Here is a 21,652-nt window from a genome sequence, read left to right on the forward strand (position 1 = left end):
TTGGTGCTCAATAAAGAACCACTGAATGGTTTTGGCATCCTGGGGCTTTGATAGAAATAGAAAAAGATACTATTCTAACCCAGAAGCTTTACATAACCAGAAGAGACATAAACAGTAATTTCCAATCTGGTTAACAAGCTCACTTAGACACAGAACATCTGCATTCCTCTCTAATAATGATTTTAGCCAGTCACCAAATTTCCCTAAGTTTGCTTCAGTATGAAATTTCCCTATAGTAACAATAGTAAGAAAGGTCTATTAATCAACACATTTATGAGAAATAATGTTCTGAACCAATGAACACAATGTACTATGAAAATGAAGTAAGGGTGCTGCCTTTGTAACAAAGGCTAAGTAACAGTTTGGAGAAAATGTGATTCACCTAACAGCCAAAGAGCTGGAGAAGACGGGGTGGGGAGAGGGGGATGCTGCTCCCTTGGAGTGAAGCACTGGGATCTCCTCCATAAACCCTCCACCTTGAGTGGACGTCTGGCTAAATCTTTGATTGAGTTATTACACCATGACATATCAGGTGCAGGTGGATTCAGATACAAGTCTGGAAGCAGGATCTAAAGCAAGTAAGGTCAGGAATTTGCAAAAGAAAAAAAAAAGGGGTGGGGAGTGGGAAGCAGGTTCAAGACTATGAAATTGGGATTTGGGCCAAGTTTAGCCAGCTAGGTAAGGAGTAAGGAGCATATTTGTTATTTATGTTATAGCAGAAGAATCCAGAGCCAAGCACAGAAAAAGTGTTCAATACATCATGCGTGACCGATTGGATTAAACACATTTCAGTTGCTTGCCGGTACCTGCCATTCTCAACTCGTCCTGTCCTCAGAGTGAACTCTGTCCATGGGTGGCCCCTGGGGCTGATTCCCAGCAGCAGGTGCAAATTTACATTTCCACAAGGGCAACAGAGAAGGTGGTCACGAAGCTGAGCTGTGGTGACTAATCTCTATGGTGATCTTTACACTGCAAGCCAACAAGTTCATGTTGCAAAGATTTAGACATGAACCTCCCACATTTCAAACTCTTCTACAGAGGAGACTATTGGGAGAAACAAAAACACATGTGCACATACATACGAATGTTCAAGGCAGCACTCCACTCCTCACAAAAGCCAAAGGGTGGAAATGACCCATATGTCCATCAGTTGGAGAATGGGTAAACAAACTGTGGTCTATCCATGCAATGGAATACTATTCAGCAATGAAAAAGAATGCAATGCTAAAGCATGCCACAGTATACATGAGCCTTACAAACGTTATACTGAGAAACTGCACAGGGGCACAAAAGAGTCTTTTAGGTGATGGAAATGTTGCGGTAGTAATTGCCAAACCCTAATAATTAACAGCAACAAAAAGCCCTACTGAATTGTACCCTTACATAGAGTGAATTTGAGGGTCTGTAAATTACATCTCAATAAAGTTGCTAAAAAAAAAAACACAAAAAAAAACACCTGAAATGGTCTTACAACATGCTCTTCAGCTGTATTTTCTACTTCCTGTAAAAACCCTATAAATACTATACAGGATGATTGTGCTCACATCGTTTTGCAAGAAGCTGTGTCTTTTATGTGAAAACCAAGTAAATTGGTTTCTGGGCTCCTGCAGCAGAAGTTAAGGCTTTCAGAGGACCTACTCTGTGCGAAGTACCTTCTCAGCCTTAAACATGTATTCATTTCTTGATTCCTCTACCAACCCCATGGGGTAGGTAGTAGTATCCTCACTGTACAGAAGAGGAAACTTGACCAAGGTCACTGAGAGTAGGGGCTAAGCCAGGAAGTGAACTTGGCTGTTAGACTCTAGGGCCCAGCACTCAACCATTACCCATTTAACCCTCCTGGGTTCAGGAATGGCTGGGCAAACAGCAACCACCAATTTTTCAAAACAGTGAATACTTGTTAAGCAACTGACAACCTTCTCCCTGTTTCGGTTCCTCTTCCTCTTTCCCTGTGACCTGGCGCTTCCACCCTCCCCTCTACGTGGAGCTATCTAGGTTCCCTGCCAGGTTTGTTCTTGCATCTAGAACATGCCCCTTGGAGGTCAGGATGGGCCCCCATGAACCAGATTTCCCAGGAGCTAAAGTTGATTCCACTGTGGCTCTTGGAGTTAACTCTTTTCTCCTTCTCCCTATCTCCAGAGTGCTTTTCTCATAAATGATACAGCTCCTTGCAAAATAATGTGAGCATGGCTTTCAGAAATTAACCTGAGTATTGACATTCCATCAAAAGAACCTGCTCTACTTTCTGGCCTGAGGCAAGCACCGAAGTCTTTCCCAAGAAATGCATAACGAGAAACTTAACAAGCCTGAACACACCCAGACTAGGGGAGAAGAGTGCTCTGGATCTTAGAATACATTGGGTTTTTCTCCTCGCTCCTACTGCTGGAGAGGGTGTTTCTTTTGGAGAGCAATGCAATAGGGCTCGCTATGCAAATTGACACTATTAGCACAGTAGAGGGAATGGGGGCATTAAGGGAAAAAGCAAGTGGTTTTCCTAAAGCTGGGATTCATTCCCTTTGGGTGCTACCTGGTCTGGAGAGGGAGGTTGCCTGCTGTCAAGCACTCTGAACAGAGTACACACTGAGGCCCAGGGCTTTCTCAATTGCGGTCAAATGGCATCCTCTGGCCCCCGTTGCCTGGGGTGAGTGTGATGAACAACCTTGAAAGGGTTCTGGGATAAAAGCTTCCTTATTCCCTTAGCAGATTACACGGAGGGCTCTGAAGGCAGAGATCAGCCTAATTAGGGCTGTGGTGCTCCTACGATTTAAGAGACAGCAAGCGTGCACTGCCGCCACCCTTCAGAGCTTGAGGCTTTCCTGTTCACACCAGAAAGAGCCTCTCTCCTCTCACTGCTCTTTGAAGATAGTAATGAACACTCCAAGCTCTGAAACACCAGAGCCTGGAGCTAATCGTTACGAGGCAGAAGATCCGATCTGTGAACCAGTGGGGTCTTGGCTTCCTAGTTTCCTTCTGGAGTTGGGGAACATTATGGCTTCAAGAAAACCCTCCCCGGAGGCCTAGGATAAACTCAAAATAGGCCCCTTTATTGCTCATTAGCAGCACTGACAGAATGCTGAATAAGAAATGCCCCTAAACACAAGCGATTCCTAGAGTCACTTTTCTAAAACACCAATCTGATAGCATCACTGCCCTATTCCTGAGTTAAAACCTGTCTTCAGCCTCCTCTGGTCCCAGAATCAAATTCTGAGTTCTTGAGCTGGGCCTCAGCATCTTTTCAGGATGCGTCTCCTCCGACCTCCTCTTGCATCTTCTCTCTCTCTTCAGTCACAGCCAACCTTCCAATTCACCACCATTTCTTTTTTTCCCCCCAGGCCTTTGCATCTCGACCTCTCGGGGACCCCCACTTTGCCTTCAGGACTCATCTCCCGCAAAGTGCTTCCAGACACTCTCCCCGCCCTCCCCCGCCCCGACCCTGCACCTGAGCTACACGATCCCAGAGCACACCCGGGGAGTCGCTGCGACAGATGTAATCAATGGCGGCAGCACTGCCTATCATCTTGATCTTGAAGCTGCTTAAGGACAGAGACTCATCCTTTGACACCTCTTCTTCCCCAACTCCAGGAACAGTCTGCAGTCCCCTCCAGTTGACAAATACTTACAAAGCGGATGCATGAATAACAGCAGGCAGAAAAGAAACCCCTGGGTTTCTGTGAACTGCAGAGCTCTGCAGAAGAAAACCTCTACCCAGGAGAAGTGTGGAAGGGCACTTTTATTAATTGTCTCTCCAAGTCATTAGGGTCAAGATGAGCCTGCTGGATCTTGGCACACAGGAATGAAAAGCACACACACTCATCACCCTCCTATTCATTTAATCATTCTTTCAGTTTTGTTCACCTTCTCCCTGACAGGCAGAGGGCTAGGCACTTGGATGTCAAGGGGACCAAACTGGGTGTGGCCCTGCATCACTGAACATTGAACAAGGTCTATTTGCGTAACAGGGCCTTCCTGTTTGAAGGGAAATCTAGTAATAGGTTTGAAAAGAATGGGTTACATGATAACTTCTAAGACTGGCTGGCATTCAAGAATTTTAGGGAAGAAAGAAAAATGGCCTTCAAATAAATATGATAAAGTCTTTTCAAATATATGATACCACTTATATGTGGATTCTAAAAAATGATATAAATGAACATTTTTTTACAAAACAGAAACGGACTCACAGACAATAGAAAATAAACTTATGGTTACCAAAGAGGAAAGGTGGTGGTGGTTAGGGGATAAATTAGGAGTTTGGGATTAACATATACACACAAGTGACAATGACAGTCACTCAGTCATGTCCGATTCTTTGCGATCCCATGGACTGTAGCCTGCCATGCTCCTCTGTCCATGGAATTCTCCAGGCAAGAATACTGGAGTGGGTTGCCATTTCCTACTCCAGGGACTCTTCCCGATCAGGGATTGAACCCAGGTCTCCTGCATTTCAGGCAGATTCTTTACCAACTGAGCCACCAGGGAAGCCATATGCACACTAATATATATATATATACTAATTAACAAGGACCCATTGTATAGCACAGGGAACTATACTTAATATTCTGAAATAACCTATATGGGAAAACAATCTGAAAAAGAATGCACATGTATAACTTAATCACTTTGCTGTATACCTGAAACTACTACAGTATTGTAAACCATCTATACTCTGATATAAAATTCAAAATGTCTTTTTACAGTGTGGTGGTGAGTAACCATTTTCCGTGAGAGGAAGTGGAGACAGGAAAGGTGGAAGTGGGTTTTGGCAGGGATCCTGATAAGATCTCAGCCTCCAGGAAGAGTATAAAGTCTGTGATGTGTTAAAATCTCACTGCCACAGGCCACAGCATCCCCGTCTACACCGTTGGGGAAGGGCTGGCAGCTTCTTGAGATCATGTCATCGCCTGAGACTCCGGCAATGCTGTTGGCGCAAGCCTGCATGGGCTCAAACCAACCCAGCATCCAACCCTGATTCCATGCCGAGAGCATGGAATCATTCCAACCCTGAGCCCTATGGCCGAGACTCTTGGTTCTTGTTATCCAGAGAATGGGTGATGATTGCTACCTCCCAGGATTACTGTGAGGATAAATGAGATGATGAGTTGGGATGTAAAGTCTGTATGAAAAGGGCTGCCCCCCATTAGGATAATGATACTGTCATTCTTGAGTTAAGTGTCATATAAAGAGTGAATGAGATAGTGACTCAAATGCTCAGCTCTCGTGGTAAAGTATGATGAATACTACTGTAGAATACATTGTCTATAGTATACATAATACTATAATGTATATTAAATAATCAACAGCAACAGTGTGTCTTTATTGAACATATGTGTCGGCCTTGTTCCAAGCACTTCATATGTACTAGCTCATTTCACAGTAGCCGCTTGAGGTTCTTGTATCATCCTCATTTTGCAGGGGAGGAAACTAACACATCCAAGTCATACGGCCAGAAGGCCTCAGCGGAGGGGCTGGAACACCAGTGGATGGCTGCACTGTAGTCCCTCTTTCCATTAACAATCATTCAGAACATCAGGCCTGGGCCCCTGAAGCCTGTGTCTCTGGCTGGCCTTGTCCAGCGGCTGCATTCAGGGTTGTCCGTGGTTTATCACAGTCTGTGGCCTCAAATCTTTCCTTGGAAACCTGCCTTGGCCTACAGTCCACGCCTACTTTCACTCTGAACACACCATTTCTACTTTCAGCCTTCAGAGTCCTCCCTGCCTATGTGTCAAGATCTCTTGATCACACTAAGATGCTCTGCTTTGAAGCAGAGCTCCTCATCTCTTGCACCTGGTCAAGGACCTCATATTCCCCTACCCACGGGGGCTCTTGGCCTGCCTATTTCTAGCTCTGTGTTATTTTTGAAGGCTAAGGAATTAAGATGTTTTAAAATGATGGCAATGACACTCTTGGCCTTTACTTCTCTGAGCACAAGACACAGTGTCCCAACTCTGTTGGGGGTGGTGGGACCCTAGGAGCCCTCCCCAGCTTTGGAAGTAAAGTTTTGCTTTTATCTGTTTTATATACTTGGATTTCAAGTAAAGTTTCATTTGAAAAGGAATCCTATTTTTAAAAACGTTTGAAAACCACTAAAGAGTCCTACCTATTTGGAATTACTGACATATTTTGGGCCATCTATCTGTCCCCCTCCCCACCCAAGTCTTTGTGTGGTTCCTGGACAAGGCACAGGTCTGATGGTGAAGGAGGTTTTCATCTTGACCATCCAGTCCCTCCCTTCAGTATCCGTTTGACCTTCCACCCACAAGGAACATTTTTACTCCAATGACAGCCAGACTCCTCTGGGTGACCATGGCAGTTCATATGTTAGAATTACAAGAAGCCCTCATCTAGCTTGTGGAATCCTCCAACTTGGGACAATCCCACAGAATCATGGTGAGCTTTTACATATTCAAGAGCTGCCTGGGGTACCAGCAGGGAGGGAATGGTGAGGGCAGATGGACTTGGGAGAGTCTTACCTGCTTTTCGATGAAAGCATTGATTCTCTGTAGCATCCCCTCGCATGTGAATTCATACGGCATGTATGGCTCAATCTGCAGAAACAGAACAGATCATGAAAGAGGAGGACATGAGACATGTAATCTGTACCCAGTTCTCCACTGATTCACCCACACTCAGGTGCCACTGCCTACAAGCAGTCAGGTGAGGGGCTAAGAATATGAACTTGGAAATCAGCAGACCTGTCTTCACAACCTCCCTGTTCCTTATCAGCTGTGGGACCCAGAGCAAATGAACTACCATCTTTGAGCCCCAGATCCTTCATGTGTGAAATGGTGATAAGAAAAACCCATGCTTTGGAATCTGTGGTGAATATTACATCGAGGGAAAAAGTCAAGTGCTTAGTTCAGTGTCTAACACATGGCAGGCATTCAAGCAAAGGCAGAGAGGGTCAGTTGTTGGAAGGTAAGATCTATGGGGCAGGGTCCATGGCTGCGGGATCATGTGTACCCTGGTGCTGAGCAGCAGGGCACACACTGGAACCAGCAAACATCTGGTAAATGAATGCAGGCCTCCTACCCTGAGAAAGGCATGTGATGAGTTATTTCATGACAGTGAAAAACTTCCTTTTGCACTGGTAGGTGAATATGTACCCAAAGAACTCAAGGATCAAAACACAGTGATCACGCATCACAGAGATTTCAGCAAGAGGTCCCAGGAGGCTAGAAGGTCAAAGCCAACTTCTGCTAAAATGTTGGGCTCTTAAGATCATCTATGATTCTAGCAAGCCAAGACTGAGGGAGGACCAAGATATGGCAGATGTTCTAGAGGGAGCAAGTAGTGGGAGATTAGACTTGAAAGAACTAGGATCATGGAAGCTAATGAGCTAGGCTAGAAAGCAGCTCACTGGATTTCCACAAAGGACTTGAGATTTCTACCCTAAGGGGCCTGGACTTTATCAGAGGGTGCAAATAAAGCAGAAGGTGCCTCCCTGGGGTGGGGGAGGCAATCTGATCAATATTGTGATACCTGATGGAAGGGAAAGAAAAGTGGGTTGGAGTTCTGCACTGCCTATGCCAACATTCTGAGGCCTGTGTCTTCAGGGGCAGCCGTCTGGCATTATTAACCTGAAATGGACATTACACTTGGGAGAAAATCACCAGTAATCCAATTTTTCACAGCTTCAGAGAACCCAACAGCAGTTAGCACGTTCACCACTTCCCTCCTAAGTCTGCACTTGCCTATCTCAAATCTACAGGGTGGAAGCCTGGACAAAACATCTGTGAGGTGAAGCCTGATGAAAATGGGAAACTGACAGAGAAGATACTCATCTGTGGGAAGCCAAGCAGTTGGGCTCAAGGCATATTCTCCCGTTTTCTGTGTTGATTCATACATTACATTTGAAATCTTCATTATCTATCATTGTTACTTTCATAACGTGTCTTTGCATACACAATTAGATGACATATCACACAGCCATTGCTGCCCACATCCACCCAGAGAGAGCCAAGAGGCGCAGAGCCGTAAGTACTGTCATACCAGGGCAGGACTATTCTGCAAGAACTGAGGTCCTTTTGTCCCTAGATAGTTCATCTGAGACAAGCACAAAATTCTTTAACTGACTTACATCTCCCAAGCCTGCATCCTTTCATCCCAAGCTTTTGCACTTGCTGTGCCCTCTCTAACCCAAACATAGTCCTTTACACCCAATGTATACTTATTATTTTCTTTTAAAGAATATTTATTTAACCAACCTGTGACTGATTCCAGAAGCTTTCTCTAATTGGGTAGAGAATATGTCTCCCCCCACGTTTGTGGGAAAATATATGGAGGAATAAGAACAACAACAAAAAACATATAATAGAACACTTGGCATATCAGTTTCATTTATAAAGGGATAAGAGGGTTTCTAGGGTGAGGTAAACAAACAGCAGTGGGCATGTGTCATGCCACCAACAGATCCCATGTGGTAGGAAGCATACTAAACACTCAAAGGGCATTCCTACAACATATTCCAAAGGGCATCCATTAGAAATGAAAGTGAATTAATTCAAGAGCTCATGTGATAAACACAGAAAAATGGCTCTTCCTATGTCACCCTACCAACCAAACCCAGGTTAACCAAAGGGATGCCAACTCATTACCTGCTCTGTGGCCAGTTCACTGTTCTAAAAGATAAGAAACCAATTTTCCTACAAAGGAAGAGCCAAAAAGGAAAGAAACTATATTCTTATGCCATCTCTGCCAGTAAGTTCCATGAGCCATCTTGCTGTGGATGGGAACAGGGTCCCTTTGTGTGGGAAAGCTCTGCAGCTTAAGAAATATTGAGCACTGGCTAGTCTCTAATGTTAGATCTGTTGCACAGGTTTTGTGCGTGTGTGTCAGTGAGACAGAGAGAGAGTTTTCTGCATAACAGTCCTTCAGGGAAAGTCAAGGCCTCTTTGGGGGAATGGAAGGAAAGGGAATGTGAAACCACAGTGACTGAGAATCCCAAATAGGGCCAGTTATGGAGAAGCAGGGGGAGTTGTTCGATCATCCTGCCTGGTGGAAGAAGGACTGTTAGTCATGGCCACAGGAAGGATGCCTGCAGACTGCACCATGCAGTCCCTCCTGGCCTTGGAAACTTTCCCTATCCCCCCACATTTTCCTTCATTGCCTCCTCTTTACCTTTTTCCTTCCTGTGGGATTTCCTCTCTCCTCTAGCATTAGTCAGTGTTCTAAGTCAGAGTGTGGATTTCTATGGGAACTACAATCTGAGATCAGTTAACCCCTGCATGGCCCCACCTGACACGTGCCTTGGCACCAGTATATGGTCTTAGAAGGCAGAAGACCACGGGTTGAGTCTTATCTTCTCTATCTACTAGGTAGAGAATTTTAAGTTAGACACTTCATGTAATTTCTCTTGATGATTTCAAATGTAAGACAGGTCATGCCATTCCACTGTTCAAAACTACCCATCATACTTAGAATAAAATCCATAATCCCTCTTTAAGGGGGGATTTCTTAAAGGCTCTGCAGCCTTTCTCTTCAAAGGCTCTACACATTCTGGCTCCTCTGGAATCTCTTATGGTCTTCATTATTTCCAATAGGAAGTTGGTCGTCTTTCATACTGTTATTCCCCTGAATGTAATAAATTTTTCTCTGGCTACTTTCAAGATTATTTTCCTTATCTTTCATTTTTGGCAGTTCAGCTACAATGTACCTAACTGTGTTCTTCTCCATATTTATCCTGCTTGGCCTTCACTGAGCTCCCAGGATCTATAGGTTGATGTCATTCATCAATTTTAGAAAATTCTTAGCCATCGTCTTTTCACAAATGTTTCTTCTGGTCATTCTCTCCTCCGAGACTCTCATCACACATCAGTTGGGTTGTTTGATGTTGTTCCACAGATCTCATATGCCCCCTCTCTTTATCTTGTTTCTCTAATTTCAATAATTTCTACTGACAAGTCATTAAGTTCACTGATTATTTTCTTCTGCTGTGTACATATGCTGATAAATCCAGTGAAAGAGTTCATTTCTGATACTGTCTGTACCTTTGGTTCTAGTATTTTTTCATTTTCCATTTCTGCTAAAATTCCCCATCTGTTCACATACGCTGTCCACTTTTTCCATTAAACATTTTAATATATTTGTCTCAGCATTTAAAATTTGCTGTCTGATAATTCCAACATCTGGGTCATCTCTGGGTCTGGTTTTATTGACAGAGTCCTCTCTTAATGATGCATCCTGTTTTCTTGCTTTTTTGAGTGTCATGTAACCTAAAATCTTGTAATTAAATATGAGAAATCTTGGTACCAAATTTCTGACACATTTATAACAAGCTTAAGGGCTATAAGAACTCACTGCAAATGGTGATTGCAGCCTTGAAATTAAAAGACGCTTACTCCTTGGAAGGCAAGTTATGACCAACCTAGACGGCATATTCAAAAGCAGAGACATACTTTGCCAACAAAAGTCCGTACAGTTAAGGCTATGGTTTTTCCAGTGGTCATGTATGGATGTGAGAGTTGGACTGTGAAGAGAGCTGAGCACCGAAGAATTGATGCTTTTGAACTGTGGTGTTGGAGAAGACTCTTGAGACTCTTGAGAGACTCTGGAGAGTCCCTCAGACTGCAAGGAGATCCAACCAGTCCTTTCTAAAGGAGACCAGTCCTGGGTGTTCACTGGAAGGACTGATGCTGAAGCTGAAACTCCAATACTTTGGTCACCTCATGCGAAGAGTTGACTCATTAGAAAAGACTCCGATGCTGGGAGGGATTGGGGCAGGTGGAGAAGGAGACGACAGAGGATGAGATGGCTGGATAGCATCACTGACTCGATGCACATGAGTTTGGGTAAATTCCAGGAGTTGGTGATGGACAGGGAGGCCTGGCGTGCTGCGATTCATGGGGTCGCAAAGAGTTTGACATGACTGAGCGACTGAACTGAACTGAACTGAACTAAGGGTTATAATGACAATCGTTTTTGTATTACACTCATCCCTTATTTTATCTCTCTCACTCTCACCATTTCCTTTACTTCATTTCATGCTGTTTTTCTTTTAAAATTTTATCTTAATAAACCAGTCAAAATACTAGTTTCTATCCAGGTCCTACTACTTACTAGTTGTGCAATTTTAAGTAAATTATTTAATTTCTTTAAATCTTAATGTTCTTATCTGTAGAATGATTAAATAAGGCTCATAAAGGTGTATAGAGAGATTCTACATGTGTAGAAAGAGCTTCTCCCTACATATCATCCATTATAATTACCACCCCCCAACCCAGTTAAGTGGCCTTAGTTTAAAATTATTTAAACAAATCTGTGTTGTTTAAACCACCAAGGGAAAGGGTTTTAAAACGTGGAACAGTAGATGTTCCATGGAGTGAACAGAGCCTCACTTAGGAGTGGACAGAACTCGGCACCGACTCAGTGCTTTATGTGTCAGGCATTCCTGTGAGATTTCTGTCTGACAAAAGGGATCTATTAGCTTACAAGGTTTTGAACTTTATGATCCAAGATTTTCTGTCTGTACATTAATTTTCAATTATTCCTCTCTGAGGCCATGCACACTTAACTAAGTGTTGTGGGTTGAACTGTCCCCCCAAAAAGAGATGTTGAAGTCCTAACCCTGTGAATGGGATTCTATTTAGAGATGCAAATAGATACAATCAAGTGAGATGAGGTCATACTGATTTAGGCTGTACTCTAATCCCGTAAGGGCTTCCCTGATGACTCAGAGGGTAACGTGTCTGTCTGTAATGCGGGAGACCTGGGTTTGATCCCTGGGTCGGGAAGATTCCCTGGAGAAGGAAATGGCAATCCACTCCAGTACTCTTGCCTGGAAAATCCCATGGATGGAGAAGCCTGATGGCCTACAGTCCATGGGGCTGCAAAGAGTAGGGTACGACTGAGCACTTTCTTTTCTTTCTTTCTAATCCAATACGACTGATGTCTCGGTAAGAAGTGGAGAAGACAGACAGACACACATATGGAGACCATTTCGTGATGACAGAGACAGGGGTTAAAGTGTTGCAGCCACAAGCCAAGAACACCAGAAGGTGGACGAGACAAGGAGGAGCCCTCCCAGAGGGACTTCAGAGGGCGCATGGCCCTGCCAACATTTAACTTCAGACTGGAGCCTCCAGAACTGCGAGGGGATAAATCCATGTTGTTTAAACCACCAAGCTGTGGTTCTTTGTTATGGCAGCTCTCAAAGCTAACACCTAGAGGACTCTGAGACTGAAGAAAAAAGAGCTTTCAATCTTTACGAGGAGGACCCTCTGGTGGGGAAGATTCAGATGTGCGGCAGACACTTGAGGCAGCCAGCCTCACTAGGCACTTCATCTCTCAGCTTGGCCACCAGAGGTCTGGGGAACTTCTGCCCTAAACTATTGAGGCAGAGATGGGATTGTACACGTCACTGATGGGAAGCTCTGAGCAGTCACCCCAGAGCTCAATAAGTATATTCCCTCTAAAGGGACATGGACAACACTGGAATGCTCCTGTTCCCTGGAGATGTTCTTCGTAAGCTGAAACTGACTCTTGTGGGGTACACATTTTATTTCTCAAAGGGGTCAGATGGTCCTTTACATGGCCAACTGGTGACTCCTCCCAGGATACATGTCTTTCTAGACTCTTCCCCATGACTCTCACTGTTCCTCCAACTCTTATCTTCTTGAACCCACATCCCAGTTTAGGTTTGCAGATCCCTACTCATCCTCTGAGACTTAACTCAATGCTGCATTCTCCTGATGTCCTTATAAGAAGCAGAGAAGACACACAGAAAAACCTACAGTTACCAGAGGGGAAAGGAGCAGGGAGGGATAGATTAGGAATTTGAGATGACAAACTACTATATATAAAGTAGGTAAACAACAAGCTCCTCTACTGTATAGCACAGGGCACTATATTCAATATCCTGTAATAAAGTAAAATGGAAAAGAATATGAAAAAGAATATACACATGTACCTGAATCATTTGTCTGTACACAGAAAACAAAATATTGTAAATCAACTATGCTTCAATTTAAAAAAAAAAAAGCAGAGAAGACAGACACTTCTCAATCTCTGGCATGTTGGTCTTGGCACCAAACATACTCTGCCTTAGTGTGTGATTTGCAAATATCTATCCTCACTCTCTCCATGCTTCCCATCCACCTGTTAGGTACATCATTATGCTGGGTCCTGAGAACACAGCAGTGAGACAGATATAGTTCTTGCCTATGTTGCTTATAATCTAGTGAAAATGAAGACTATCACTAACAAAAATAAGAATATTATAGTATTACAATGGCTGTGACATACAAACAACCTAAATGTCCATTGATGGAAGAATGGATAAAGAAGACATGGTATATATATTACTTACACACACACAAAAAAACATACACTGGAATATTATTCAGCCACAAAAATGAAATAATGCCATTTGCAGCTACATGAATGGACCAACAGCCAACAGACTATCATACTAGGTGAAGCAAGTCAGAGAAAGGCATATCATTGTATGATAGCACTGATTTGTGGAACCTAAAATACAACACAGATGAACTTGTCTACAAAACAGAAACAGACTCACAGACACAGAGGATAGACTTGTGGTTGCAGGAGAGAGCTGGATTGGGAGCTGAGGCTAGCAGACGCAAAGCATTACGCATAGCATGGACAAACAAGGTCCTACTGCAGAGCACAGGGAGCTATATTCAATATCCTGTGATAAACCATAATGGAAAAGGAATATGATCAAGAATTTATACATGGATAACTTGACCACTTTGCTGTGTACTTGAAACACAACACTGTAAATCAATTATACTTCAATAAAAAAGAATACTACGGCATGTGTGATACTAACCCTGACTTCACGTGTGCGTGTGTGCTAAGGCACTTCAGCCATGTCCAGCTCTTTGCCACCCTATGGACTGTAGCGTGCCAGGCTCCTCTGTCCATGGGATTCTCAAGGCGAGAATACTGGAGTGGGTTGCCATGCACTTCTCCAGGGGATCTTCCCGACCCAGGGATCAAACCCGTGTCTCTCATGTCTCCTGCATTGGCAGGTGAGTTCTTTACCATTAGAACCACCTGGGAAGCCTACTGGTTTCATATGATTGACTAAATGTTTATTGTGATGCTGACACTGCCTTTAAACACTTTATATTCATTGTCTCATTGAATCTTCTCAAGCACCTGTAAAGCAGATGAAACTATCCTTCATCAAGGATGAGGAAGGTTAGCAACTCAGAGGTTAAGTAATTGCCCGAGGGGGTGCCGCGAGATCCTAAGTGGAACAAGCCTCCTTTATGTTTATGAAGTAAGCATCCCCTACAGTGGTTCAGAAAGTGCTGTGCATACAGTAGGTATTTAATACATGATGCTGAACTGATCAGGAAAAGTCCAGAGAAGTTAGTTTCTTATATAAAATTCTATAAGATGTATAGGTAGAAAAGCCAAATAAATAGATGCTATAGAAAAACATCTTCCAGTAATTCCTTAATTATTCCTTATCCTTCTCACTTTTTTTTTTGCAGGGGAGCAGGACTATCTTTTATGATCTTTAGGAGAGCTACATAATTAGGTTGAAGACTCTCAAGTAACAATTCAAGCTTCTATTACCGTACACGGGACCCAGGATTTGTGTCGAAAGATCTGCAGAACCCACACTCATTTGGACACCAGCTCCATTTCCATGTCATAGAACATCCACCAAATCCGCAGGCCAGCCCTTTAGCTGGGCTGTTTTCTAATGCCAGAGCTAAGCCGACATGGAAACGTTCTAACTACTCAAACAAAGGGCTGGGATGCTTTCCACACCATCCCATTCACATTACCAATGGAGAAGATGGAATAAAAGAAACAACCTTCTGACTTAAAATCGCTTTCACGGCATCCTCGACCTCCTCCTGATTGCCAAGGTCAACGGTCCAAACGTGTGGCCGGCCGATGAAAACTTCAGCGTAAGGATGCTGTGACGTCAGCTGGAAAAGGAAAAACAGAACCTCAGTCTCACAAACGCTGACTTTTTTCAGCCTTCTGTGCCAGGTGAAGTGTAATGCTTTTTATGATTCAGAGTCGGACTTGTGTAGGTAACGAGTCATTTTCTGTTCTTCCTCCTGACGATGGAAACCTCCTAAGCACCCTATAAGCAGGCGTGCAAGCTAACTCGCTTCATTTGTGTCCAACTCTTTGCAACCCGATGGACTGTAGCTTGCCAGGCTCCTCTGTCCATGGGATTCTCAAGGCAAGAATACTGGAGGGGGTTGCCATGCCCTCCTCCAGGGGATCTTCCTGACCTAGGGATTGAACCTGTGTCTCTTGCCTCTCCTGCACTGGCAGATGGGTTCTTTACCATTGTGCCACCAGGGAAGCCAAGTCAACCCCATAAGCAGATGATAATAAAAGGGGGAACGCTCCATAGCTTCTCTGTTTTTTACCTAGCAGGACATCCACTGGGCCCTCCTAAGTCAGGACTGGATAAGTATACCCTCTGGATTCGCACACACAGCACTGACGGGTTCAGGTAAGGAAACCAAGGCTGTAAGGTGTGCCCGGCTGGTATCACCCTTAGTGCCTGTGAGTGCCCATCAGGTTCACATGGAACATTTAAAAAGACACATGGGGACCTCCCTGGTGGTCCGGTGGCTAAGACTTCGAGCTCCCAACGCAGGGGACCTGAGGTTCAGTCTCTGGTCAGGGAACTAGATCCCACATGCCACAGCTAAAAGTGTGCATGTCACCATTAAAAGATTGTGACAAGCAAGACGTAACATAACACAACAAAGATCAACAATCCCGAGTGCTGTAACTGAGTGCTGTAACTGAGAGCTGTCTCGAGCAAAGAAAAAATATTTTTTTAATTAAAAAAAATATATATAAAAAAAATAAAAGACATACAGCCAGACTGTCTTAGATCCTCTGGGCCTGGATCCTGGGCACTTTAGAGGGGATCCTAGGAGTCTAGGGGTCCCTGGAGAGTGAGATGTGCACCATGGCCCTGCCTGAAACCCACAGGGCAGCTCCAGTGATGTCTGGATACCATACCATGAATAATACCCTTCGGAAGAAAGAGTTACAGTGTCATAACCGGGTGATGTGGAGGCTGTTACAAGTGGCTGTTCAATCCCTCGAATCACGCCAAGAAATAATGAACATTATTTCCTCAATTATATCCCAGCCCTGAAAATCACCTGGATAGAACTAGTATCTACTATACAATACTGGTTAGGACAGATAAGCATAATAAAATTTCAGTAAAGTCATTACAGGTTTTAAAGTCATAGAAGGACACGTAATGGCACATATGAAAGGCGACAAAAAGAGAAACAAGAAAACCAGAAAAAAACAGAATTTTTGGAATAATCATCAGCAGAACATTGAAACCATAACAGTCACAAAGACAATTTGTGATCAGAAAAGCAAGGAAAGGCAGCTTTTGTTCTAAAGGAGGTTTTATTTTAAAAACAGCAACCAAAGAGACCCAGAGGAAGACTGGTAACTCTCAGTTCTTGAAAAATCCAGTTTTTAAGAAAACTAAATTTACCCCTGAGACTTATCCCCACCTTTATTCTTGTATCCCTATAAGGGTGTGATATAAAGACAGCATTCTAGACCCTGTGAGCACATGCTCAGTTCTTGGGTTGGCGAGTGCTTTCCTAGCCCCTGGCTGAGGACCAAGGATGCCAGACGCCTTGAGATGGGATAACAGTCCTGCATGGGGCAGAGCTGTCCACTCCCCACAGGCCTTCACATGCCTCCCAAGTTCTCATGTGGGTTCACAGAATCTACTCTTTGGCACAATTTGAATACACACTGAGTTTCCCAGGAATATAACTGCCATGTAAATCAAAGAACCTTTGTGCCCTGTTTTATTCGAATTTCACCAACGAGTCATTATTGTTTCAGAAAAGTCATGGCATAAAGTCAATGCCACCCAGAAGCTCTGGGTCTCCAGGACAATGTACCCTAACTAGTCCATATTTGAAGCTGTCACAGTAATGCCAGTTGTGTATATCTGCATATCTATGTGTAGGCACCTTTCTATTTAGCTTATCTTTCCTGATGGCAGTTATAAGCAAAAAGGGCTGAGCAGCTTCAACTCAATGTCTTATTCCTCTTAAATACAAACATATTCACTGCAAGGAGGCATGAGACACCATTGCTGCCTTCCAGTGTGCTTTGTGGGTTCAGTTCAGTCGCTCAGTCATGTCCGACTCTTTGTGACCCCATGAATTGCAGCACGCCAGGCCTCCCTGTCCATCACCAACTCCCGGAGTTCACTCAGACTCGCGTCCGTATGGTATAGCATTTCTGGACTATGAATACCTTTTACCTTTTTGCAAAGTATTTTCATTTCTCTTTCATATTAGAATTAGAGAATCAGCCTTTAAAAAAATTATATATGTTAGCAGGGCATATTATTTATGAATTCATTTCAGGACAGAAAAGTAGATGTAATGATACACTTAAAAGAAGGGGCAGGTTCTCTTTTTTCCTTCAGACCCCTGTATGCTCAGAGGACTGGAGGATTCAATGGGCAGCTCTCCATCTTGCTTTTGACCACTGTTCTTTGTGTCTTACTACATGAATGATGTGCATGCAATGGTTGGTGGTGGGGAAGGGGGGAGAAGATAAATTACTGGGCATCCACTCTGAGCCTTCGCTGGCCTCCACTCATACGCTTCTAGATGCAGGGATCCTAGGTTTTATTTTCGCCTCCTCTGCCAGAGTCACACCTCTTGCCAGCCTGCAGTTCCCCATCCGTCTGACACGCACCCTCTTCTTTTTGCTCATCTGTGTGCTCAGTGAAAGTAGGAGAGTGGCTGCAGGCTCTTAGAGCTGGGGGAACACCCTTTTCTTTTTTTCAGCACATACTGTAGATTGAGCACTTATCACCGAAGCCCCTCGTTGGGCCAGGCACTGTGCTCATCACCCATGCATTATTTATTTATCAGGTTTCCCATGTAACAGTGAGGATTCTCAGGTTTAGAGGGGTTTATAATTCCTCAGGACTATATAGCCAGAAAGTAACAGAGCCGATTCAACAGATCCTTCAACAACTTTTGACCTTTTGACAAAAAAGGAAGATGACAATTTTAAAAGATGGTCTTGAGTTCTTAAGACAAAGACCAAAAGAAGCTCAATGTAAACACCAGCCTTTTCATCATTTTTTAAAAACTTGTTAAAAAAAGAAAAATTACAGGACTGAATGTATGTCTGTATAAGACCTTCCCTAAAGCTGAGCAAAATGTCATACCATTTTCATTTTGTGACCTGGAGAACCAACTAATTAATTCTTCCAATTGAATCAGGGTAAATGAAAGTTGCCATCAACGTCACTATTTAGCAGTCTGTCTCCCCTCTGCCTCTTAAGGTCCCTGCTTATTTACAAGGTTGCTCTAGGTACTTAGAAGATACAAAATGCTGAGCCATTATTATCATGTTCATTTACATTTATGGAGGGTTACTTAATTTTATGAGTAAGGCTTTCTGTGATGCGTTATTCCCCATCTGAATGTTATATTCCTCCTTGTTAATTTATTGAGAACCATCTGGTTTGAGCTACTTCATTGTATATCCATTAGTATGTTTACTGAAGTATATAGTTTGTAAAAGTCATGAAAATCTTATTAACTATGAGACATTATTTCAGAGTGGCCATTAAATCTCCAGGAGGAACATGAGTTCTCTTTATGGAAGAGGAAACCCTGGAGCCAGAGAATTTCCAATGGTTTACAAAATGTCAGAATAATGATCAAAAACCTGCTAATATGTTTCCCAATATAAAGATTAAAATACAATCCATAGTACATTTCAAGTATAACTTGAATGAACCACACTATACTTAAGGCACATGGAACTTCTCTTCCTGAGTATGTAGAGCGTGGTTTTAAAAAGGGGTCCAACGAAGGGGATATCGGTTCAATCCCTGGCTGGGGAACTAAGATCCCACATGCCTCAGGGTGATGGAGCCCATAATAAGGTCTAGAGCCCGTGTTCCACAACAAGAGAAGCCTGCACACAGCAAACAGACAGAAGCTCCCGTGCAGCAACGAAGAGCCCACATGCCACAAGAAAGGCCCAGAGCAGCCAAAAAAATAAAAATGGGTCCAATGCAAAACTAAAAACAAAGCTTTTTCCCCACTAAATACAAAGAAAAATTTAGACTTCTCTTCAAATGAAGGCAAAGAAGAGACATAGATACAATTTATATGGATCCATTTATATGGATCAATTGTTGCTTAGCTCAGAAGATTAGCTAGGGCACAAAAAGATGGCTATGTAATTATATATGGTTCAGTTAGAATTTTTCAATTTGTTGAGGGGAAAAAAATGATACCTTCCAGGGATTCCTGACCCTGAGAAATCTGTACAAGTGTTGATAGCTCTTTCCCAATTAAAAGCATCTTTGGTATATGTGCTGTCGAAGTGGACACTAAAAGCATCTTTGATCAGGGGGATTCTGTGAGCTGAAAGAGCAGAGTGCAGTAGCCCACATGCCCCTCAGGTCAGGTTCACTGGCTCCTCTCAAAGCTGAGTCACGTCGCTGGCCATCAGCCTGCTCTCTGCACTGTCTCCAGCAGAGAAGGAAATGGACATCAGATGGAACCTGCCTTCCTGCATAAAGCAAAGTGACCTGCTTGGGGTTTCCCTCCAACTCATCAATGTTCATGCTTCTCAAACTCGAAAAACCCACCTCTTCTTTTCCTTTAAAGCACAGCTCCTCCACCAGCCCCATCTCACCTAACCCAGCCTACCCACCCCCTGGCAACACTCCAAGTTAACTAGCCTTCTTTAATGTACTCGGTTATTTCCTTATGCATTCCCATTGATTAAGCATCATTCTTATCATGCTTCCAAATCAGTCTGAGCTCCTGGGAACAGGAAATGTGTCTTGATAAGCTCCCCTAATGTAGTGACTTAGTACCACAGATCCTGTGGGGATACGGTGAACATCCGTTAGCTGACGTCTGCATCCCAGCCCTCCTGTGGGGGCCCATGGCTGATGGAGTCACCTGTGGGAGGTCACTCATTGAGCAGCTATTGAAAGGCTCTGCCAGTGCCATTCTAACTGGAGTCTCATTCCAGCACTGGTCGGACTATGTGAAGGAACAGGAGGAAGCAAATGCCTGGGTGGCAGCTCCAGCACCTATTCCCTTTTTATGCTGTGAAGGATGAAAACCCTCTATCATCTCAACAGAGAAGTAAATTACTACAGGAAGGCAACTGACAGGATGAGCACCCTCAGCAACTGCAGCCTGATCTGATCTATGTATCATCACATTACGTCACATCACACGCTGGGAAAGGGTTAGACTGTGTTTAAGAGGGGGCCTACATTTTTTTTCCCCCAGGAAAAAGTAGTCAGTTGCAACACAGTGCTATCAAAATCTTCATGAATCAAAATTTAAATTATTATCTAATTCTAATGATCTAGAAGGTACCAGTCTAAAATACTCTTGATAACTCATTTCCCAAAGGCTTGTTATAGAAACTGCAATAAGAAGAGATGGGTTTCTTTGCTCTCCATGCACTAAAAAAAAAAAAAAAAAAAAACAAGATGACAGAAAAATCACCATTAGAACGCCACTGTAATAATGGTTGTAAGCAAGATCTGCTGACACATGGTAAAAATAAATGGTCAAAAGTTGGGGGATCTACAACAGGCTGAAGGGTAGAGTGGGGAGGGAGAGGGGAGGGAGGTCTGAGAAGGAAGGGACATGGGTGTACCTATGGCTAATTCTTGTTGATGTATGACAGAAAACCAGAAAAGTCTGTAAAGCAATCATCCTTCAATTAAAAAAAAAAAAAGTTGGAGGATATTTGCATGGTTTCAAAGTACTTCCCCCCAAAATAGAAAAAAATTAGTAACTTCACAGTGGAGAAAAGCTGGCCAACATGACCTTGACCAAGTGATCAAGGTTACATCATCAGTAATAAGACACTGACATCACTAACCTCCTGATATGATACACTGAGGTCCCATCACTTCTGTGGGATTCTTGCCAAAAATGTCTAACCTCAAACTGATCAGGAGAAAACACCAGTCAAATCTGAACTGAGGGACAGTGTTTAGAATCCTTGACTGGTACTCAAAATGTCAAGGTCATAAATGACAGTAAAAGACTGAAGAACTGTCACAGATTGGACGAGACTAAAGAGACACGACAAGCAAAGCCCACGTGGGATCCTGCACCAGAGAAGGGATATTAGTGGAAAAACTAGTGAAATCCAAACAAAGTCTAGCTTAGATAATGCTAGGGTACCAATGTTAATGTCTTGGTTTTGACAATGACACTGTAGTTTCATAATATGTTACCATTAGTGGAAGCTGCATGAAGCACATAACCAAACTCTGTACAATTTTTGCAACTTTTCCATAAGACTAAAATTATTTCAAAATAAACAAAAAGCAAGTTCCAACAATGCTGCTCATAGGTATATATACCACAAAGAACGGAAAGCAAGGATTCAGACAGATACCTGTACCCCCCTGTTCACAGCAGCATTATTTGTAACAGACAAGAAATGGAAATAACCCAAGTGTCCATTAACAGATGAATGGATACATAAAATGTGGTCCAATCATACAATGAAGTACTATTCAGCCTTACAGAAGAACAAGATTTGGACACATGCTACAACAGGAATGAACCTTGAAGACCCGCTTAGTGACATAAGCCAGTCAGAAAAGGACAAATGCTGCATGATTCCACGTATACGGGGT

General features: G+C 43.3%; 1 protein-coding gene across 1 annotated transcript in view; it reads right to left on the bottom strand.

Moving 5' to 3' along the window:
* MGAT5 (alpha-1,6-mannosylglycoprotein 6-beta-N-acetylglucosaminyltransferase) overlaps positions 1 to 21,652 on the bottom strand; it is a 238,563-nt gene that overhangs the window by 16,331 nt on the left and 200,580 nt on the right. The window contains exons 13-14 of the mRNA XM_068968274.1: positions 14,790 to 14,906; positions 6,468 to 6,542 (exon numbers count right to left, since the gene is read on the bottom strand). Of these exons, the coding sequence (XP_068824375.1) occupies positions 6,468 to 6,542; positions 14,790 to 14,906 (192 nt within the window). The remainder of the gene's footprint in view (positions 1 to 6,467; positions 6,543 to 14,789; positions 14,907 to 21,652) is intronic.

Source organism: Capricornis sumatraensis, chromosome 3 (assembly GCF_032405125.1).
Source record: "Capricornis sumatraensis isolate serow.1 chromosome 3, serow.2, whole genome shotgun sequence".
Lineage (NCBI taxonomy): Eukaryota > Metazoa > Chordata > Mammalia > Artiodactyla > Bovidae > Capricornis > Capricornis sumatraensis.